The sequence below is a fragment of the Anastrepha ludens genome, chromosome 6 (genome assembly GCF_028408465.1).
Source record: "Anastrepha ludens isolate Willacy chromosome 6, idAnaLude1.1, whole genome shotgun sequence".
NCBI classification, from domain to species: Eukaryota; Metazoa; Arthropoda; class Insecta; order Diptera; family Tephritidae; genus Anastrepha; species Anastrepha ludens.
Window position 1 is genome coordinate 5,255,148 of NC_071502.1, and position 24,693 is coordinate 5,279,840.

Consider the following 24,693-nt stretch of genomic DNA (forward strand, 5'->3'; position numbering starts at 1 on the left):
GAAAGTACATTCTTAAAAGGTTTTTTTTTAAGAACACTTTTATTGCAAACTGTATACATACATTAAGCAATATTTGTAGAATAATTTAAACTAGCAGCTAGAGAATTTCAGTCGTTTACGGGATGCAGCCAGTTTATGGGTACAAACAAAAAGAGGAGATCTGTGGTGGATTTTCTTTTGAGTCGGGTGAAAGCGATGGGATTTGCTATCATTTCCGTTATTAAGGAGTTAAAGTGAGCATAGAGCCTGAGATTGTGGGACCTTGCATATTTCTATATTTCCTGCATAACAATGGATATTTGGAGGTCACGGTGTATTTGCGAGTTTATAATATACGGGTTGCCAATGAGGAAATAGCCGCAGGCTCAAGGCGGCCATTTGAGAGATATCATATTCAAAAAGTGATGCCAACAAATCTACTTGAACCAAATAAAATGATTATTATCGTCAACATCAAAAAAATAGTGTTTTTCTTTGATTTAAAAAAAAACACATGGGTCCGTCGAATATAGGCAACCCAGTAGTAGGGTGAATTGGTGATCATTCTTAATGTTTTTGACTGAAATCGTTGTAAAATTTCGATATTGGAGTTTGCCGCAGTGCCCCAAAGTTGAATACCATATGCCCACACGGGTTTTAGAACTGCTGAGTATAAGAGCAATTTGCTTTCGACAGAAATTTGGGAATGACGATTTAAAAGCCAGCGAAGGTGTCTGATTTTAATACCAAGTTCTTTTCTTTTTGAGAATATTTGTGTTTTCCACGTTAATTTTCTGTCTAGATGGATTCTTAGATATTTGGTTTCATTGCTACGTTCGCGGGCACTAAAAATTTCAGGGAGCTGTAAAAATAGACAGGCAAGGAACTAGTGGTAATATCCAAAATCTGATCATACATATATTATAGGAGTAGTCAGAACATCGTATTTTAACTGTTATGTGAAAGTACTTAATGAATCAAGTGGTCATTACTTTGAAATGTATATTAAGTACAAAAACTTAAAGTTATACGAAATTAAATGAACAAACCTTGGCTTTAAAATTTGAATGCTGTAGCATTCACGTCATTTTGCATCTATATAAAAATAAATGCTATAGCAATCACTTCCGCGAACGTGTTAAGAGTGAATGTGAATTGTACTGATTTTGTTTCATTGGACTTTATTCTCCATTTTTTGAGACATAGGCTGATTTTGTCAAGTCCCTTTTGTAGTTTAGAAGAAGCTGCTTGCGGGAAAGTGTCACTTGCTAGTAAAGCAGTATTCAGCAAAAGTGCTACGATAGCACACAAATCGTGTGATTTAGATTTGACAGCAGGGACCAGAAAAGTCGAAAGTTGTTTAATCTTAAGATTGTTAAGAACGAAGGTATGTACAAGAGAAGGGCTCAGAAGTAAAAACATAAGACGGCGGCTCCATATTTAACATTAACGAAATACCCTTCCACTCTTTTACCCAATGAGCGCCTAGGCGCACAGTCTTCTCAACAAGGTTGCGCGAAGCCTGTGACTTGGGTATTAAACTTCTTTCCGCTGGACCTGCAGGCAGGGCACATTGCGCGCAGTGCGGCAACAAGGCTGAGCACTTTAAGTAAGCGGTCAAACACAGACTATGGCCACGGTAAAATCCTGGATGGCTCGTTGGGCTTCCCGGAATGGTGGACTATACAGTCCCGCCTATACCTGCCATTACAACATCCTCCTACCCTCAAGGGAAGAGTGGGAACGGGACGAGGTAAGACAGGGCGAGTACATCCATGTATACTCAGATGGATCAAAGCTCGACGGCAGCGTGGCCGGAGGTGTATATTCCGAGCATCTGGGGATCTCCTTCAGTTTTCGATTTTCCGACTACTGTAGTGGACTTTACTGACTGAACTGATGGTCATTCTTGAAAGCCGTGACACTGGTACAATGTGATGTAATACCTGGAGATGATATCTGCATTTTCACTGATAGGCAAGCGGCGATAAAATCTCTCACAAAACAGTCGACAACCTCCATGGTAGCCGTGAAATGCCGCGCATCGAGATGGCTGAGTCTCATGTCATGATTACATGGGTTCCTGGCCATTGTGACATTGAGCGGAACTGCAGAGCCGATGAACTAGCGAAAATCGGTACCAAATTGACTGATGAGTACATAGCCAATGTTATAGGTATACTCTTGCAAACATGGAAACTTCTTATCCTCGAAGAAATTGTAAGAGTAGCGGATGAAAAATGGCGTAATGATTGCAAAATCGCCCGACAGCTGTGGCCGACTCTCAATGCTTAACGCACGGAATTTCTACTAAGAAGAGATAGGCACAGTCTTAACACACAGATTTCAGGTATTACGGGGCACTGCCTAATCGGTAGGCACGCCCAATGAGCGTGCAAACACATGACTTCTGCAGAAGTTGTCTAGACTAGGAAGAGGAAGAGACGAACCTGCATCTTCTGTGTCACTGTTTTGCCCTCTCCAGACTTAGACTTGCCATTTTGGGTAGACAATCCTTTAATGAATTGGAAGATCTAGGCTCTCTCCGAAATAAGGATCTTACAAAATGCTTGAAAAGTAGACATTGGTTTTAGGAGGGATAAGGGTAAGTTCCCCACGCGGCATCCCAATGGGCCGTGGTGGACAACCGCTTCAACCAGATGTGCTCGGAGTGTATGTAGATAAGGCGCAAGCAAATCTGTTTCGATATCAATTATATTTCGAGGCAACAAAATACATTTTTTAAAAAAGAAACGTACAATAGAATGAGTCGTACCCAACGGCACCCCAAACTTGCGCTCCATAAAATATGATCGACTTTACGGGCATCATAAATTTTTAGTTTTGTTTTCAGTTTTTGTTTCTATTGGCATCACCGCTTCATGTGGAACTTGTCCCAGTGCTGGCCTCAATGCCGTTCTGCACTTACTTCCCATCGAATTTTTCACTATTTGCATTGTTGCTCAAAGTGCAATCAAGTTAAAGGGGGTTGGACTCTGGAGGCAATCTCTCAAGGGACATGGTAGCATTTTTAGGCAATTTACACGGCATTTCTCTCTCTGTCTATACGCAAACTTGATTTGGAGGGTGGTACCTGGGCAATCCCTCCATGTAAGCAGGATTCGAGTGAGCGGGAAATATGTACCGATACAGGTACCTTTGTCTTCACTGACGATTCCAAGTTAGAAACGGGAGTCGGAGCAGAATGCTTAGGTCCGTAAGTGAAGCTAGGATCAAGGCAACTCCTGTTAAGAGCAGACCAAATTTCTTGGGTGTGCAGGTGGTATTTCTCTAATCTGAGTTCCACGACATAGGAACGTAGAAGGAGCTGAAATTACTGATGAGTTTGACAGGAATGAATCGACTGAATTGGACTTAGGGTCTCCTACTCGGTTATTGGCATCCTCTAACCTGTTGTTAAAGGCGAAGTGCAAAACTTATTTCTCAGAAAAGCACAAAACAAATGGAGCTCCATTTCTTCGTATGTTGTTTCGAAAACCCTTTGACCCCAATACAATATACGCAGGACTTAGAAAGTCATTTGGACTCCTCGCCAAAACAAATGAAGCTTTATTTCTTCGTATGTTGTTTCGAACACTCTTCGGCCCCAGTACAATAAATGTACGATCAGAAAGTTCTGGAGACTCCTCACCATTCAATTTCCAAAGTAGCTGTGCTTACCGGTCATTGGACGATAGCATTGCAGCAGCTATTGAGACCTTTCAGAAAAGGAGACTGGTAATAACTTTCCGTTCCGTGCTTGGCAGCTAGACGATAAGGTCACGGGATTCTCTTTTCTTCGACAGCCTAGAAAAGTGCTTCAATCGCGCACGCGTCGATCTTTTGAAATTTCAACCGATTCTTATGATTTGTTGCATTTTTATGGCTCGCATAAGAAGATAACAGAACAACAGCTGAATAGGTTTTTTTCGGTGGGTTCGGTTGTTTGAATGACAAAGTTGTGTTTTTTTTGATTTCTTTGTTTTTTTGTCAACAGACGGTTAAAAATTAAAACAGAATTACATGTTCTTAATTCAGCGCCTCAGAAATCCACATAAATTTAGTGTGAGTCCAGTACTTCAATTCAAACGCAAATTACTTATGAATTCACAAGGGATAGGAATTTTTGAGTATCAGCCCAGAAGCTTCTAGTATATGAGTGGTGCAGATGCAGGATAATGCAAGTTGTTGTAATGAATTATGAAGCACTAATCACACATGAAGATTCCGTGCTGACTTACTGAAGCATAAATGACGCACTTGGAAGGTGAATATATTAACCTTTTTCGTGATAGAGCAAATATTTGGATCAATTATCGATGGTCACTGTAAGGCAATCTAAGCAAAAAATAAATTGTCGAAACTGAGCCATGACCTGGGTTACGTTTACTTCGAGGGCATCAGTCAATTGAGGCTTATTGGTGTAGACGTTTGACTTCAGAAAGCCCAACAAGAAAAGTGCAGTTGGGTCAACTCGCACGATCTTGCTGGCCAATTCCCGACCTCTCTGTGAAACATGCCACGCTATGATCAAAGGATTAACAGAAGCTGCCAAAGTAACCTGGTCGCCACAGTATGTTAACATAGAGCTGCCCCTATTAGAAAACCCTATATGTACGCAGGTTTAAAACAATAAATGACTATCGCAATACTACTCACATTTATGTAGGCTTACACAAGCAATCCGCATATGCATTAACCGAAAATACGTATCTCAAATAGGAATTAATTTAAATCCTTAATATGAGCACTCAGGCAATTGATAAAGAAGAGATTCCATATTTCCCACATTGTTCGTGCGACTGCTGAAATCATTGAAAGCCCTGTTATCTGATAAGGATTACTTTGATAAAGGCTTAAGTGTCTCAACAAAAAATTAAACAGTATGGATGTGTGTATGTTAAATGTGCGTATGTGAATCTGTGTGGGCCCATGCATTTATCTGGTTGTGCGTATAAATAAAGGCATTAATAAATCATTAAAAATGGATATAATATGATACTCGCAACACGTTCGCCTAGCCATTAAAATTCAACAAAAATCAGGAGCAGAAGGATTGACGGAGGAGTTGTTGCGCATTAAGACCCACCTGTGCGAGTGGCATCAACCATTGTTTCCTTTTTAAATTTTCATAATAAAATAAATAAAAAATAAAATAAAAAAAGAAATTATCAGCGCATAAAATAATTAAGCCACACAACAACAATATCAACCGTCAACCAGCACTAGGGCTGCGGTTGAGAAAAAATTTACCATATGACGCAGGTGATGTCAGTTTGTATGCGATTGTACGAACCCTTTCAATACATGAAATATAAAATGTAAAATAATCAGCGACACAATAAATGAAAAGTAAAAACAAGGGCGCATAAGATAAAGCTGCGCATTTCGCTCACAGTTTTATTAATACACGATTTAAGCATCACGCATGTCATCAATAATCAAGCAAGCCAACTGCAGCTCGTTGCATTTATTTCTGCTGCCTACTTACAGGCGCTCACAGGCATAAGGCGCGCAAGTAGCGCAGGGCTGACAGAAAGTATTAAAACAGCAAAGGAGGAAAAGTCGGTCGGCGACGATAACAGCGAAGAAAGTATGGCCTCGAAATGAAAATCTTCAGCCAATGGCCGCTGGCATTGTAATATAATTGCGGCCACTGAAGCCACAATGAATTAAATATGTAGAAGAAAGAGCTGAGCGCTCAGCTGCATGCGTTGCAAGGAAGTGGCCAAATGATAGCATCAGCATCAACGATGCGACGTGTGATTGTGTAACGACTTATGGGTTGCCATTTGAGTCGGCTTTTGGCCGCTCAATGCACTTCAGCTCTTAATTATTTATTGTGAATTCAATATGGCGGCACGTTTTATTACACGTTTCACGGTTGTTATAAATGCGGCTGTGCGGTCAGATTTGCGAACGTATTGATGGGTAGCCTGCGGGTAGTAAACAGTGTTTCTGTTTCCGCGAAATTTATCGATTTACTTACGCAGAGTTTTATCTTTGAGTTTGGACTACGGTTTACTTGAAAGTATCAAATGATGTGAAGAAATAGGAAGGTATGGAAGCGACCCTGCATAAGCGATAGAACTTCGAGGCAGTCTAGGGTGGGGAAAAGGACCGATCAGTTTAAAATGCTCGTGGCACTCAGGGCAGGATTTAAGCAGAATTTTCGAAAATTACTTTCAATTCTCTCTACTCGTATTAAGTTTCACTCTCCTGATATTTTCATACTATGATACTATCACAAACAATTAGCGTATTTTTTTAGTATAAATGATCACCCAAACCTGATATTCCGTGATGTATCTGAAAGCCACAGGTCATAAGATGTGAAACAGCCTAAAAAAAGGTGTAGCTTTCGTGATTATAAATTTTAAAATTTAATTTGCGTAATTTTCAATAAAAGTACAGGGTCCGGCACTCGAAGTGGAACCAATTTAAAAGGCATAAATTTAGTTTGGAGAATAACTTTTATTCAATTCAAAGTAAAATATTTGTAAAAATAATACAAAATTATGAATCATAAATTGATTTCTTTTACTCTATATTACCACATTTTGTCTTGACTATGGCCTTGAGACGGTCCAGAAACGAATCGCAAGCTGCCCGAATGTGACTTGCAGGTATTTTGGCCCGCTCGCGGACAATGGCTTTTTCAGCGCCTCTCTACACAATGTTGCTGCTTTGGTGTGAGATCATGCGCCTTTTGGATCTTGTAAGGCTTGCCTTTGAAATCACTTTTCAGTATGCGGCGGATGTTACGCACAAGTCGCCTCTTCACTTTTTGAACCATTTCACGTGACGTTTCAGTCTTTTGATGACCACCTCCATGACATTTCGCGATGCGACCAGTATCATTGTGACGAGTAATGGTGCGATAAACAAAAGCTTTATTTACTTTAAATTGCTCGAGCTCACGAACAATCGCTGATTGTGATCCAATACTCATTTCTTGTTTTCGTGTTTACTATTGACAAAATGCTTCCGCGCGCTTGTTAACACTTGTCTGGACTGGTATTTAGCTAACTAACAGACTAGCGGTCTGAATTTAGTTACACCTCGAGTGCTCAGGGTCCGGTAGTTCATTCTTTAACAAAAGTCATAGTCATTAAAGTTTCTAACTTTGTGCAAAACTCAAAAAATTTAATAAAGTTTCATCAAATTAAATGTTCTAATAGAACTGGTGGAACAAAGCAGAAATGGTCTACAACCTTGAGTGTAAACCATAATGTTACCTTAGTCTGGGTCCTAGGACATCGGAACAAGGAAGGAAACCAAAGCGGAAGGAAACCAAAAAGTAGACGAGCACGCCCGGGGGCGATCTGCCATGAATAATAATCTTGCAGAATCGGTATTCACACCACAGGGTGCAATCAAGAATGCAATCTCCTCAAAATATCTACGAAACGTGCAAAAAATTATGGCTCACCTATAACTACAAACAATCGTCAACATTTACAAATATGGAACGATATATGCCTGCAGACTCACGGCAGTGATAGCTGGCTTCTGGTCCATATTAGAGCAGGCAGCCAAAATGGGTATCCCTCACAACACACGCTGTCACAGTTGTAAATAACCAGAGAGAAAGAAACTATCTTTCACTTCCTCTCTGAATGCCCTGCGCTATTAAAGGCGAGGCGATGTTAATCTTTGGCAAACTGCTTTTTGAAACACTCGAAGAACTGCCCAGTGTAGGCGTAAGCAACCTTATAAGGTTCCTTAATCGCACAGACTGCATATAGTCGTGCAGGTATAATCGTATAATATCATCTAATCCTGCTTGCTAGATGTGGCAACGGATAGGTGGGCAAGTACTAATTGGATTGTGGGCGAATTCTCACTACAACTAACCAACCAGCCAAATGGGCTATAAAACAGCGCACTCAAAAGTTGTATGTCCCATTGAAATTGTGGTATGATCAAAAATAAATGATTGGCGTGTTTTGTTGAACTCGGCCAAAATCGAGCAAGCGGTTATCGTGCCAATTAAGAGGAAGAAAGAAAATACCTGAATTACTTTAAAACCTTATTCTTGTTTCTAAAAAAAATTTAGTAGAATGTAGGAAAAGTTCAACATTGTGAGCAAAAAAAAACAAGAAAAAATTCCAAAGTCTACGTTATTTTTGAGGCACTTTAAACATTCACTTTACTATACTAAAATATTTGGATACGAATATGTATCTTCTGAGAATTTGTTTAAACGTTTAATGTATTTTTGTTCCAAGAACTGTTCTTAAATTGATCGAAGCGTCTATAGGCAAAATAAGACTTAAATAAAAATAAGCCTATCAGTCAACATAATATTTTTTTTTTTTTTTTTTGACAAACCAACCTCCTAAAACCTCAGTAAGTGAATAGTATACCAATATTTGGCAGGCTTCTCGTCAGCTTAGTTCAAGATGGGATAACATTTCAATGATCCAAATATGTGTCTTAATAATAAAGACAGCAGTAGTTCATAATAAAGACGATGGCATAAAATGTTTTCATGAATGTTGCGTCTTCATTGCTGAGGGAACCCAAATTTATATCTTCCACGCATTTTACAAAAGCCTATGAAAAATGTTGCAATAACACCAAACTTCAGCATACAAGTGAAGACAGTTCAAGCATCTTATGGTTTCTGTAAATTTAGAAAGCCAGCCCCCTTTATAACAATTTCAGAATCATCGCTTCTGCCTTCCCGCCAAATACAGGTATTTGAGCTTTTCAAACTGATAAAGTAAATCTGTTTCTGAAGAGAAAGTCTTAAAGCTTGCCATTCATACATTCTATGTACCTGGATATGAGCATTCACTTATAGAGGACCCTTTTAAATGTTATTGATTTTATAGATATTTAAATTTAATTTGAGGTTTGCACTAAAACCTCAAGGCCATTGATGCCCCCTGCACATCACAGTACCTCATCCAGACCCAGTGACCTTATTAACCTTAAGATAGAGCTGGGTTGGTCTGAGCGCATGTGCCTGTCTTCTGGCTGCAATTGGCCGAGATGTATCAACCTTCTCCGCGCTATAGTTCTGCACACAAGGAGAAGCTGATTTGAGTCTCTGTAGATTGGACGCAGGCACTGGATTGGGCTACAAAAAGCTCTAAACTGGTCGAACAAAGCAGGTGTAGCCTTACCATCTTGAGTCATAAAGTTACTTTAATCTGGGTCCCGGGACATCGCATTGAAGGTGACGAAAAAGCAGTTGAACTGGCAAGAGAGGGCTCTGCCATGAACAACGATCTGGCAGAATCGGTATTCACACCATTAGGTGTAGTCAAGGATACAATTTCCCTAAAATACCGCCGAATCGCGGATTGTAGAACGACTTGCAAAATTAGCAAACGTAACATTGATAAACATGAAACAATGGGACGCCTGGAGACTAACGGCAGTCATAACCGGCTTTTGGTTTGTCGAAGAACAAGCAGCCAAAATGGGCATCTCTCGCAACACATACTGTCAAAGTTGTTAACCACCGGAGCCCTATGGAAGGACAGAAAGTTAACCCTGGGTATGGAATGTTTTAAACTACTAGATGACGTATCTAAGTGCTACAAGGTGCACCTTATCTGGGTACCAGGCCACAGGAACATTCCAGGAAATTGTAAGGCGGATGAACTTGCAAGAGCCGGTACAACGCTCGATCTTGAACCGGATAAGGCGCTGATACCCATGCCTATAGCTACTTGTAAATTACTTATAGACAGGGAAACCATCAAAAGGGTAAATACAATCTGGCAAAACCTCACAACATGCGAACTAAGCAGACAGACATGGCCGAACTGGAACAGCGGTCGATCGAAGATCTTGCTAAGATTCAACAGGGAATCTATAAGAAAAATGATAGGTGTATTAACAGGTCATTGTTTAATAGGCAGCCACGCTAGAAGGTTAGGACTACCTTACTTCGATTTCTGTAGAAGCTGTCTAAATACAGAAGAAGAGGAAACAGTCAGACACCTTTTATGTGAGTGTGAAAGCCTAGCTAGGAGAAGGCTGCGCACCCTCGATACAGCATTTCTAACCGATGTAGCGGATATAGCCCATCTAAAACTAACGAAGCTCTGCTCGTTTATTTAAACAACCGGATGGTTTGAAAGGGAACACGTAGAGTAAGGATAAGCTCCAGTGGTATCACAATGGACCTGCCGAAGGTCTAAGTGTGTCTTACGACAACCACCCTACCTACCTACCTACCTAACCCTGGGTAAAACGCTGTTCGAGAGTCTCGAACAACTGTCTGACTTAGATGTCAACAACATGATGTTCTTAAACCGCACAGATTGGATATAGTCTTGCTGTTAATTACTGCTAAACAAGTTGGTAACGAGGATGTGGGAACAATAGGCTGCGAAAGGGGACGCTCGAGGGAACTCCTAAGGCTAACAAAGCCCCAGCTCTCGAATTTGGTGGGTATCCTTACCGGACATTGTCCGTTAGGTGTTCATGCGGTGAGACTTGGGATTGCCTTAAGTCCGTTCTGCAGAAGCTGTCTTGAGGACAAGGTGAAATGATCTCAACACCTTCTTCTCAGCTGCCTTGCTCTCGTCTGGCAAAGATTTAGACAGCTGGGCTCTCACTTTTTCGCTACACCTGCGGATAGCGGGTCTAAATATCATAAATTTGGTGAAATTCATCCGCAGCTTGTTGCGGCTAACTACGAACGCAAAGCAACCACCGTCGGCGTCGTCGTAAAATGCATGGTCATCATCGTCTCTAATCCCAAGGATCCTTCTTCCTTCCCTTCTCCTTTCTCCTCTCCCATGTATGGCATTACAACGGACGGATTTTCAATATTTGTCCAAATGTGCCCTAAGCTAGGACAGCCATTTAACCTAACCTAGGCTGCGGAAGTGTTATTTTGATACTGGATGAAACCACTTTAATCAACCAACCAATACTAGCAGCACAAAAACACATTATTTTTAGTTCTTTTCAGGCGGTGGCTTTTCATACTCATCCGGAGCCTTCTTTTTCCAAGGAACTGGTGGCTACGATAAGCATTTAAGGACTTGTTTTTTGCATATTTATTGAACCAAGTTTGGCTGCTGATATTCCTAAGAATTAAATTTAAGAATTTGCATTTCATCGCTTACACTATTTTTTTTCATTTAACGCCCTTAAAATATTTAGTTGCACAGCTTAAAACTGATTGATTTATTTGGAGTCGTAAGATTTCTATTTATTACTAGAGAAAGTGGCACTAGGTGAGAAGAAGCGGGCGCAACACCACCTATTACCACCTAGTTGCGGTTAGACGGACTGTTAACATTTGTATGTCCACCACTGTAGCTGAGATTTAATAAGCCGCGAAGGACATAAAACTCGGCATTGAAGTCATAAGCCCACTGTAGCCACCGGCAAGGTATCGAAAGGTAATAAAAGTTTCAATTAAAAATCATTAATTCGTTCTTCAGGCTAACGAAAATGACAACTTAAGAGTTTTATACAAATGTGTGAGTACATACATACATACATACATACATACATACTATGCTTGGATAAGCCGATATGCTGGTACACTCAAGTATGCACTGGTACCATAAATGCGAGTTTTAATGCCTCGTGTAATGGGAAATGGGCAGCGAATGCAAAGAAACAGTGAATACTCGAGTATGAATGTACGCATGTATGTATGTGTGTACGACATGACGCATCATGCACAAAAACTTCTTCAACTTTTTTGAGTATTAATAAAAATGATAATACAATTTTAATTGAATTTCAGTTGATTGAGTAAATTACATGCTTTCGCTTCAGCTGTCAACTATGCGGAAAATTTAATTGTGTTTTACTTTTAGTTCTGCTTTTTCCTTTTTCGGATTTATTGATTTCGTTTGCCACAAATATTTGCATAAATTGTCAAAGTACTCGTTATGCACTCATACAAAAGTGAAATTGAGTAAAACTACAATTGCCTGGCATTGACACACAAGCACCCTCGTATGTATGTATGTATGTACATATATATGGTATGTATGTGTGTGAGCACTTTCAACTACCCGCATGAACACATTCACATTCAATTATTATTATCGCTTGAGTGTAAATCGTATTAAAAATCAATTTGTAAAAGGGCGGCGCATTGAAAATAGCAAAGCAAAGCGCCACAAGTACATACATACATACATATGCACGTAATGATGGAAAACAAAAAGCATAAAATAACAAATTAAAAAGTGTCAGGCAAAATGTGGCGCCACTTTGCTCTTTCGGCGTTCCCGCTAAAATGAGCCAAAATTTAATTAAAAAATAATTTCATGAAAATTAAAAATAAAAAAAAAAAAAACATTCGATAAAATGAGAATGTGGCTAATGTGGATGATGGAAAAATTTAAACATTGTTTGTGGTGAAAAATATGTAATTATTGCAAAGCGGAAGCAAACAGAAATTTTAAAAACTCCTGCAGCTGCTGCGTGATGGTGCGAGTAGTGCGGTGAAATTGCGTTACAAATGGTAATATGAGACCCTGTGTTTTGTGAGCTGTATAATTAAGTTAACAACGAACATTTTTGAATAATAATTCCAGCGGATTATAGCAATTTTTCTATGAAATGAATCAAGTGACATAGAACCTAAATTTTGTATTTCTATAGGCATTAATTCACCGCATATTTTGGCCAATAGTTATCACCAACGAAAATCTTTTAGATATTTCAATGTGCAAGCCCATCGCAGCTGATATCAAAGAATCCTTTCTTGGCGTTGGATTGGGTACACCTTGCGCAAAGAAGGCAATGACATCGCAAGGATGGCCCTAGAATGGAATACACAAGTCTCCAGAAGAAGAGGACAACCACGAACAACTTGGATGCGATCAACACACGCGGAATACCAATCAAGATGTTCCTGGCATGAAATTAGAAAAATTGCAAAAGAACGCTCACGTTGGTCTGAGTTTGTTTCCGGCCTATACTCTGATTAAGAGCGGTATTTCCTCATATAACTACAATATATAAATAATTTTCATGTACAAACTATTTATTGTTAATTTGACATGAGATATCAAGGAATAAAACAAACAAAAAGAAGAAAAAAAAGCATTTGTGCGGTGCCTCTACTATACGGCAAGTGCACTGATGGTATTTACAAAATAGAGGATTGACTGTGCTTCAAGTAATTGCCGCTGTTTTTTGAGCAGGTTTTTAGATAGTTTTTATATAACATGCATCAGGAAATACTTTTCAGAAAAAAAGCGAGAATTAATTGTTAAAAAAAATTAAAATTTTTGAAAAAAATCCTTCGATCAGGCACGAGGTTCTTATGTTTTTCAAAAGCAGTCTAAATTTTATTGAAATCTACCAAGCTGTTTTTAAGTTATCGGATTCACTTCAAATTTTTACACAATATTTTTAAGATATACTTTAGGAAAATGTAAAAAAACAAAAAATCCAATTTATTTTTAATTCTGACAACTTCTAACCCCTTAATAAAAAAAATGATTTTTATTTTATTTTATAAGTAACTAGCTATATCCGCGCCCGTTGATACGCCAACAATTACAATAAATTTAAGAAAAATAACTTTGAAGAAAAATCAGTCCACAAATATTCAATTCTTTCTAAACCATTTTATTCATTTGGTTTATTTCGAAAAAATTGTGAGATTACAAAGTTCGATGTTTATTGAAGTGCTGTCCATACCACATAGAGCTGTCCATGTGAGAAGCATGGATTCTCCATATTTAATCCACACACTTGTAACGATTGTCCTTGTGCTTTGTTAATAGTCACTGCGAAAGCCAGTCGCACCGGGAACTGTAAACGTTTGAATTCGAATGTCATATCTGTCGAATCCATTGGGATACGTGGCAACAATATGTCTTCACCTTTGACTTTTCCAGTCAAAATTGTTACCTTGATAACATTGCTCATCATTTTCTTGACTGAGAGTCTGGTTCCGTGGCAAAGTCGTGGTGAATTTATGTTTTGAAGAAGAATGATGGGTACGCCAATTTTCAATGCAAGAACGTGCGGCGGCATGCCTGTCAAAGCAACCGAATTCAAGAATTCAGTTGGATAGTTGACAACCTCGTCTTGATTCTCCACAGTATCGATGGACTTATATTATATGTTGTCGTTTCACTGGGTATTCCATGAATGGTGAAGTTGGTGGTATTGACATCGATGTGTTTGGCTGCTAATAAGCATGCATACTAAGCCACTGATGGTTTTTGTAGTTTTGTGCAATGTTCGGGAAAACTTTTTCCACCAATTCGTCGATGCTTTCTGTGATCTTACAGAAGTTTGTTGGCAGGGTGATACATTGTGTAGATTCATCAATTTCCATTCGCCCATTTCCAATATCCAATAATTGTTTTGCAAAATTTCCAGCCGGGATGCATCGTTGTAGTTGTACACGCATGTTAGTTTTCAAAGTCAATTTCTGTAAATGACGCCATAGAACTGATGATTTAAAACATGCACTAAGTTCATCAGCGGCAGTGTTTGTCGAAAATCACCAAACAATAAAATGAGTGCGCCACCGAAGACCCGTCTGTTTCCTCTAAAATCTCGCAGTGTGTGATCAAGCGCTTCCAATGCTTTCTTGTGAAATATTGTACATTCGTGGCATTAATGCGCATATTCTACAAACCTTCTCCGTGGAAAAATACATATATATACCATTTTTTTAATAATCGGTCCAGTAGTTTTTGAGTTCATCGATGACATACAGACAAACATTCATTCTTCTTTTTATTTGACATATAATTCATATCAAAGAAAAGAGCAATTAATCACCTTTATAACAATACCATTGTTTTTTAATAGGTAAACATTTTTTTAGATTTTTTTAAATTATTTAAAGATCTGATCTTTGACCCCTATTAGCCACTTTAATACAACTTTTTGCGAAATAGTGATATGCTATTAAATAGATGGAATCGGCGGGTCACGACCATATTTTTCCTTTTTTAGTTATTAACACACATTAAATTTGAATAATTTTTTTCTTAAACCTTTAATTTGTACTTTGAAGGCTCATATCTCGAAATTGAGGGCTAACTTGGAAAATCGAAGAAATCACTATTTTACTTATGATTCACTCTTTAAAAAATAAAATGGTACAGTCCAATACCCAGAAAAAAAGATGAGTTTGTCGTATGGCGTAAGAATATATTAAACTCATAAGAGAATGCGGTTATAATGTCTGAAAGTAGCCATGCTTCAATTGCTTCTTACTACTTACAAGAAAACCTCAACTATGTTAGTTCCTGGTTGAAAACCTGGCGTATAAAAGCTAAAAAAATCAAATCTATGCCGATTACTTTTACGCTTCGCTACGGTTCGTGCCCTGCCGTATCTCTAAACAACGCCTTAATATCTACCTCACACAGATAATACCAAATATTTAGGTATTCTACTGGACAGGCGTCTCACGTGGCGTTTGCATATATTTTTAAAGCGAACAACTTGATGTGAAATTCCTTTTTTTATATTTGTGTATTTACTTCCAATTAATAATACATATTAAGTACTACAATAAACAATAGTAAATATTAGTATGGTAATGATGTGTCGTACAATGTCTCTAGACGAGCTCTCAAGTACTTTTCCTTAAAGTTGAAATTAATTTTGTTTTAACTTAGAAGTTATTAAAATATTTATATCTGAATATGTGATATATTATTGGCGTGTGGTTTTCGGTTTGTATAAAGCCTTTTTTGTCGAGTTATAAGAAGGATTCGGGCGGTGCAAATCCATTAGAAATAGCTAGTGAGAAATAATCGTCGCTTTCGTAGTGAAACGCTTTTATTAATATGTTATTGGTATTGTATAGACTACGCCGGATATGTTTTCTTATTAAATTTATAATATTACAATCAATTCTGGACACTTTCGCCGTGTTATAAAGCTTTGAATTCGAGATGTAGGAGGTTAATGTGATCGTTATAGTATAAAAATGTATCAAGGTGAATACCGAGACATTTGACTCTCTCAGTGGTTTGAATAGGGATTCTGATTTCGTTCGTTATTATATTTAGATTTTTCCAGTTTTTTCTGAAATTTGAGTTGCATATTTTTATGGGTGGACGAAACAAAATGCTTTCGCAATTCATTGCATTTATTTTAAGATGCCAGTTTGCTGCAAAATCTTCTACAATATTGTATTTCAGTTGCAGATTTCTGTTAATGTCCCCCATTGTTCTGTCTGGATGGTAAATGACAATATCATCAGCAAAGGCTGTGGTATTGTCTATTTTATGCAGTAGGTGAAGTAAAAAGAGATTAAAAAGAACTGGGGCATTTACTGTCCCTTGTTTGCAAACCATTTGTTATATTAAATTCGTGACTACTGTTTATATTGTATTATTTATATGTACTGAACATTTTCTTTTTTGACAATTTTTTTTTATGAATGAGAATGGTGAGGTGAACCGGGAATTTATAGCCAATGAGTTTAGATATCAGGCCTTTCCATACTTTGTTGAAAGCTTTTTCAATGTCTAAGAAGCAAGCTCCTGTGACATGTTTTTTATTCCCGCTCCAGCTAATTTTGGAGGTCAAAAGGTTAATTGCATCTGAAACTCCGTTCACTTTATGGTTACTTGGTGACAAATCAGCATTATCACTGGACAATGAAGTTCTCATATATACAAAAATTATTAAACCAATATGGACGTACGGAGTCGAAATATGGCATTCGGGCTCAAAATCTAAACTGGAAATTCGGCAAAGATTCCAGTAAACGGTGCTATGTAACACAGGGGCTGAAAAGTCCCGGACCTAACACATCGATGGCATTAGTTTTATAGCATTCACCTCTTTTGCAGTTAGTACGAATACTAACCTTTGGTTGGGTCTCCCAGCCTTTTAATCTGCTCTTCAGAAAGTATTTGACTGATGTGGGCTTTTAGCAATTCTTTTCCATTCCTTCTGTTTGCGTAGAAGTGTCAACCGATGTATGCTACATCTCTCGCTCATTCCAGCAGTGCAACAGTTCTATAGGCATCGGAAGAGCATCACTAGCTATAGTAGACCACTTCGCTTTCTTCCGATATGGACAGATCTCGAAATCTTTTCGCCTGGTTTCAATGAAGTGCCTCACGATTTTACCCAATCTTTTCTATTTATTTTGTCTTTTGGGGCATGAACAAACAAAACGCCCAATTTTGCCCACATTTTGTGGGACGACAAAAACAATATTGCCTGCTAACTTTTTAGTTAGTTTAGTTTAGTTTAGTTTTAGTTTTCATTTCTATGTTTTCAAGTACTTTTTCTTCGGAATTTGCTCTGAAATAAAAAGTAGCTTATCCAAAAGGACGCCAAGGATTAAATAAATAGCAAACTACAATATTTTTCATTTCTTATTTGCAAATTTGCAAGTTTTATGAAATTTCAGAGTTACGAACCTGTGAGAGTGTTAAAATAATAAAGGATTAGAGGATTTTCGCTAAAAGAATATCCATTAAAGTTTAATAATTATGAGTTTCCGAATGAATATGTTGTTTTCTAGAGCTGGGAAAATTTTTCCAACATTTCTTATTTTATTTCGTACAAACTCAATTTGCTCTCCTCATTCTTTGTGCTTATGTTGAGTGCATTCCTCAAACCGCTCAACTACCAATAAAATGCAGATTAACTACATTTTTTCAAAAATTTATTGTTAATTGAAATTGTAATTAACGGCAATTGATGTGCGCAGCACGCACTTGTGGAGGCGCCGCAAATTCGCATTTACTCGTACTTTGGCCGTTTGACGAATGCATGCTTCGTCTGCCGAAATTACACACAAACCCACAGTGCCATACATATACATACATATTTATGTGCATTATACACTCTCCCGCACAAATATACAGTCGTCGTCATAAAAATACGGACAAAAAAAGTGCATATTTATTTATTTATTTCAGTCTGTGAAGCAAAATTTCTCACAGGCTGTGATTAAATGTGAATTTAGTTAATCAGGTTGGGGTTGAAATTAATCAGCGCAGCGTAGTTGAGTAATTCTCGCTATCAGTTTTTTGTACGCGTATAGCAACTAATGCTGTAATACGAGGTGTGTTCAAAAAGTATAGCGAGTTTTGTGTTTTTTTCAAAAATTATTTATTTATTCAATAATATCTATTTAGTAATCCCCATGGAATATTATGCACTTGTGCCAACGTTTTTTCCAATCTTCGAAGCACCTCAAAAAATCATTTTTTTCTTATCTTGTTCAGCTCCTCCTTCGATGCCGTCTTTATCTCGTCAATCGTAGCGTAGTGTCGTCCTTTCATGGGCCCCTTCAGTTTCGGGAACAAGAAAAAGTCACAGGGGGCCAGATCTGGGAAATACGGTGGCTGTGGCATCATTAGCGTGTTGTTTTTGACCAAAAGTCGCGCACAAGCAACGACGTGTGAGCAGGGGCGTTATCGTGCCAATTCGTGCAAGAGCCAATTTTTGTTCTTCCACAAATCTGGGCGTTTCTGGCGGATGGCGGATTGCTTTGCGCAAATTGTGCATAACTTGCAGGCAATATTCCTTATTGACCGTTTTACCCTGTGGCAAGAACTCATGATGCACAACGCCCTTGCAATCGAAGAAAACGGTAAGCAAAACTTTTACATTCGACCAACTTGGCGCGCTTTTTTCGGGCTTGGTTCGTGCGGCAGCTTCCATTGAGCTGATTGAGCTTTGGTTTCCTCGTCATAACCATAAACCCACGATTCGTTACCAGTTATGACCCTCTGGAGCAAATTTGGGTCGTCGCGGTTAGAGTCCAACATCTCATTAGCAATGCTCATGCGATGCTGCTTTTGGTCGAAATGGAGCAATTTTGGTACGAATTTTGCGGCGACCCGTCTGATGCCCAAATCATTGAAAAAAATCGAATGGCACGAGCCAATCGATATTTCTAGGTCCTCAGCAACTTCTCTAACGGAGATTTGACGATTGGCCAATACCATTTTTTTCACTTCATCAATTTTTTCGTCTGTTGTTGAAGTGTTCGGGCGTCCGGCACGCTGGTACGCTTTTCGTCGTTCACATCGTTCACTTCTTCTCGGCCTTCTGAGAACATTTTGTACCACCGATAAATGTTGCTTTGGTTCAAAGTAGCTTCTCCGTATGGCACAGTCAACATTTGGAGTGCATCCGCGCACTTAATTTCGTTTTTGACATAAAATTTGATACAGGTTCTTTGATCCATCTTTTTGAATACGTAAAAATCGAAAACGAGCCGAAATACGTGTAAGCAAAGCTGCTGTTAACAAATAACTGAAATTTCAAAATGGCCGAACTCGTCGGCATGAGTGAGAGACATGAGTACCAACGTATCGGCACAAAAAAATCGAAACTCGAATATACGTAACCTGCGAAAATTCAAAATTCACGATACTTTTTGCACACACCTCGTACTTATTTACATGCGAATATTTTGGTCATATAATAAGCTTTTTCTTGCACTAAATATCCTTTATATTTATAGCTGGTGATAGAAATCTGTAAATTTTGTATACTTCCAAGTTGTAAGATGTATTCAAATTTATAAAAAAGGTTTTCCATAGATTTTTCATTAGGCTCGAGACTTGAGTTGAACAAATTTGGCTTGCTAGGTCACATCGCAAGAATCGAGTTATGTTCAAGCTGGGCGCAATACAGTCTAACTGAGCGTCAAATGGATTCATCTCTAAGACAGTAAGACCCAAAAATGTAAAATTTCCGCTCTTCTGATACTTTTTTCAACCACTTGTAGTATTTTATTGGCTGAACGGAAATGTTTAGCAGGACGCCGTGCGCTTAAAACAACGTCAAGTAGTCTTCGAAAAACTGTTTTCGCACGAATTTCGGTTCTGTCATTTTTTATGCACTCAGTCCACCGCAACTGTACGTCAGTCGACGACTCTCAGTCGAATTTGCCTTACTTAACTCTCCATAGTCGGTTCTGTTCTTCACAAGATTGAAACTCTCACAATTTTCCAAGAAATATCAGACAGCGGGCTTGCCAAATCTTCTATCTGTATTACTTCTTTTCTTTTGGTACTTTCTTCTATCTTTCTTTTTTGGTACGGCGGCCGTCGAAGCCGAATGGGTTAGTGCGTGACTACTATTTGGAATTCACAGAGAGAACGTAGGTTCGAATCTCGGTGAAACACCAAATCAAGAAAAACATTTTTCTAATAGCGGTCGCCCCTCGGCAGGCAATGCCAAACCTCCGATTGTATTTCTGCCATGAAAAAGCTCCTCATAAAAATATCTGCCGTTCGGAGTCGGCTTGAAACTGTATGCCCCTCCATTTGTGGAACAACATCCAGACGCACACCGCAAATAGGAGGAGGAGCACGGCCATATGCATTAATCAAGTAAGCTGACTATTGAGTCTTTTATCTGTGAGCCCTTATAACCCTTTAAATGTAAACATACAAATGGTTCAGATATTTATGCACGCAACTGTACTCAAATCGAAAATGTAAATTATGTGCAATCTTCCTTTCGGAATATTTAATCAATTGCAAGCACCGTTGAGTGGTAATTAGATTGAATTAATGATAGTAAACAAAAGCGGTAATTAATTTGTGAATGCATTTGGAAGAACGTAATTTTTTTTAATATATTTCTCACACAATATATACGATAAATATTTTCTTTATATAAGCACTTCTGCAAAAAAAAAAATATATTACAATTTTATGGGCAAAAGTTATAAAACGCATATTTCATATTTAATTTTCGAAGTGCAGAATTTGTATTTTGCTAAAAAATCAGAATGCAAATGAATAAAGACCACTCTGACAAGCAATTGCACTCAACGCCGGAAATGAAACGAAAAAGTTACACTCTGGGCGACCACATCGAGGTTTTTGGTAGCATGTCGCAATTTTAATACTCGTATGGACAAAGGTTGGTGGGGTAGGAGCTGGCGTTTTTCAACTTTTCTCTGAGTAATGCAAACCAAAATCAATTCCTTTTACGCCATACATTCGCACATACCCTTAAATACACCCACATGGAGGTGTGTATGCATGCGCAAGCTCCTACCAACAAACAAATAAGTGAATAAACGAAGTAAACTTACTTGTCAACAACGAGCTTAGTGAATACCAAATCCCGTTTATAATAGACTGGATTGTTGTGTTCATGATTCACAGCTTTATCCATAAGCGGATGCGAGCGTATAAAGTTCAACACATTGTCTGGCAGATTTGAGGTATCATTGACACAAGTGCCCGGACGAGGTTCGGGCACACGTGAATTCAGTACTGGTAGCCAAGCAGAATTGGATGATGATTGTTCTTTGAATTTGCCTGAAAATAGAGATAGAATGAAAAAATAAATAAATAAAGGAAATGCTGAGAGAGAAAAAAAAGGTTGCTAAAAGTTGCGCAAAAAATGTTGTAGTTCGAACGAAATATTTACAACTTCATGGCAATAATATTTTTATTTATATCTCCATGTAAGCATAGGAAAAAGAGCTGCTGTGTAGAGCTGGGGCGAAACCATGGCGAGCAGATAATCCTAAAACAATTAAATAAATTTTCCAAAACAAACTGACGAAAAATGGAGATCTTATAAAGTAGAAAAACACCAGGCAGAAGTTGGAGCAAAAAAAAAGCAGTGTAAAATAGAGTGTTTACATTATTTAAAGAATAAAAGGAGAAATGGGAAGAGCAATCAAAGTGGGATTCATGCCTTGGCAACTTTTTGTGTAACTAGCACAGTGGTTCACTTTACGGTACATACGGTTCAAATAAGGATGCAGATAAGGATAAAGGCAAAAATAGAGATAAAGATAAAGGTTGGTTTTATATAGAGGAATATCTCGAATTTTGCAGACATTTATACCCTCCTTTAAGTTCCTAAAGAATGGACATGAAGATTCTATTCTGTCTATTCATCACTTGTGTAAAGCTAACTTTAAATAAAAAACTAGAACACGTATTCATATTGTCCGGGGGCCAGGGGTCGATTTTGGACTGCGTTTTTATACCGTTAAATTCTTGACTATACTTGTGATCTAGCTTTCATTAATAACGAAAGTGAACGTCAGCTGGCGCACCCGTGGTGGGTGTGATGAGGGTACGAAACGTGTCGAAATTTGTAACAACTCATTTAACACGGCTGAATTTTTTTTTGTGTATTGTTGACATTTAGTAGAATAAAAACAAAATAGTCAGGTGCGCCGGAGAGGGGAGAAAATACGTCAGCTGAACAGGCGAACTTGTAAAATAAATTAAAAAGTAAAGCTACTTAATGCCGATTGCAATTGTTTACATAATTTTGGACACATATGAAAATATAATAATCATGGTCAACTGCGTTTATAGCGGTGGGAAGACCGTCAGCCAGGTTGGTTTCGTCATCCATTGGATGGCGTCTGCCTTCAGTATTAGAATTAGTTGGCATGAAATGATGAGGTCAAAATTACGCCTGGCTAATTTACCCGGACTAAAAGTGTTTGTTGTCGTTATTAACTGGCGTATTCACTATTCATAACTTCTACTTATTCAAAAGATGTGCGCAAAAAGCAAGAAAATGGTCATAGGTCGCACAATGAAATAGCAAAAACTTTAAATAGTTCGAAAAGTACGGCTGTGTGGTTCTAAACTATGGAACATACATCAAAGCACACTTTAAGCAGATTCAGAGCGCTTACGTTTTATAACGCAGCGAAGAGAGGAGTTCCAGGCGCCTTTAAGCTAAAAATGTTGGGGAAGTTCCCCAAAAATAGGCTTGGCTTGGCAAGCCATTTGCCAGTGGGGTATGAAAAGCAAAACGTTCATTACCATGGGAACTATACAGTCTGTGTCAGAAAAAAGGAACCGCGATTATTCATGAAGAATAAATGATGATTTAATATTTTTTTTTTTTGCATGAATCATGCTTTGAACCAGCTTTTCTACGTAGCTCGTCGACAAACAGGACTAGATTTTGCGAACTTGACGCACGAGTTGCTTTAAACCAAGGACTGGCTTTCTGGGAAGATGCGTTTTTATAGTTCCCCACACATTTTCAATGGGGTTGGCGTCTGGGAACTGAGAAGGCCAGTTCAATACTGTGACGCCATTATTTTCTTGTTTTGTTGTTTCTCAATGTGTGTTTTCTGAGAGCAGTGGTTTTGATGATGTGGGACGGTAGGATATGTTCGCCTCCTTCAGCCGACGTTCGATGGTGTTGATACTCACATCTATTCCCTTTTAAGCAAGAATTGTGCGTGCTTGGCGTAGTCACAAAGAAGGGTCCCGCTTAAAAAGTTGGACGATCACTTTATCTTGCTTTTTTGTCATCACTCGATCAAGCCGCGCTCGGAAAAGTCATCCACATTTTTGTATACCTTATACCGCTGATTCCACATCACAACAAACTTTTTTGATTTTTTAATTACTTTTACAGCCGCGGCGTAATCTAGTTTCAGCCCTTTCGAATGCGTGCATAAAAATACCGCCTCAAAACGCTTCGCGTACTCCTCACTCATTTTTGTTTGGTTGCGTTTACAGGGAAAGTTTTGAACGACACTAACCTGAGTTAGCGCTGATATCGTAGCCCTTGAGTGGGACTATTACGCAGCAAAAAGCAGAACGAAATATATCTTGAAGTTACAAGAAAAAACCGGTTCTTTTGCTCTGACACAGACTGTAAATCAGTTCTGTTCTGGCCCGATTTAGCATCGTCTCATTATAGTCGTCTTGCCATGAACTGGTATGAAAACCACAGGGTAAATATTGTTTAAAAGGACCACAACTCACCAAAATATCTACAATAGCGACCCATTAAAAAATTTTAAGCAATTTTTCAAAGAAAATTGCTAAAGACGAAAAAAGGAGATTAAAAATGGGTAGCAGTTTAAAATGAATTGGCAGAGAGCAGCAGATATCGTCACAAAAATTGATGTCCATCGCCTAATGAGAGAAGTCAAATCTAAATTGCGCCATTTTGTTCATAATAAAGAGAATTGATGTGAGTTCTTTGCTTAATAAAAAGGAAAGTAAAATAAAAATTGGTTTGATAGCTTTAACAAATTTTATGTTATAATGATTTTAGCCCGACCAATATTTTTCGCGACCATTTTTTATTTTCTCATTTGTTCGACCTACATTAGAATAAGCCGAGTTATTTGGCCAATTCTCTATTGAACGAGTTCAAAAAGTTTTTCTTAAGTATGCTCTCTCCTTGCTGAATTTCTCTGTTCCTATCCCATCATATAAATCCCCCTTACTTCTAATTAATCCTAACCACCTAGAAACTAGAATATCCATTTAGTTGCTGTCTTTTTTGTTTAATATTATCAGGGGGAAAATTGAGTGTTCCTCTCTTCTAGAAATGATTTACTTTTCGGTCTCTACTACGTCCTTACGCAATAAATATCCCTTCCATTTGAAGAGGTTCAGAACAAATTATGCCTGCAATGCTCTTGTTGTGCGCTCTCTTGATGAACTCAATGAGATATCGAATTATATTAAATTCGATTTTACTTCATCTAAACTACTATGTTTTCCTGCTCAAACTGTCTATTGTAATATAACTTTTTGATAAGAACATTTTTATGGTACGTAGTGAGTTGAAAAAAAAGTGATTTAATTTAATTATAATTTTTGTTTTGATAAACATTTTTTTTTGTCGGAACAACTAGCAAGTGCCGCACTCAGGCATGAATTAAGTCCATTGTACTACACTTGGATTTCCTTTTAATTTTCTTTAAATCTACCCGATCTCCGAAGAAATCTGAGTAGATCTTGTGGTGCCAAGGAGCCAAGATGGTCGGTTCTTAACACATCAGTGCCAAAGACCTCA

The 24,693-nt window shown here is 38.2% G+C and overlaps 1 protein-coding gene across 6 annotated transcripts in view; it reads right to left on the reverse strand.

Moving 5' to 3' along the window:
- LOC128868755 (semaphorin-2A) overlaps positions 1 to 24,693 on the reverse strand; it is a 219,877-nt gene that overhangs the window by 17,245 nt on the left and 177,939 nt on the right. For all 6 annotated transcript variants that reach the window (XM_054111224.1, XM_054111221.1, XM_054111219.1 and 3 more), the window contains exon 11: positions 20,981 to 21,209. In XM_054111224.1, the coding sequence (XP_053967199.1) occupies positions 20,981 to 21,209 (229 nt within the window). The remainder of the gene's footprint in view (positions 1 to 20,980; positions 21,210 to 24,693) is intronic.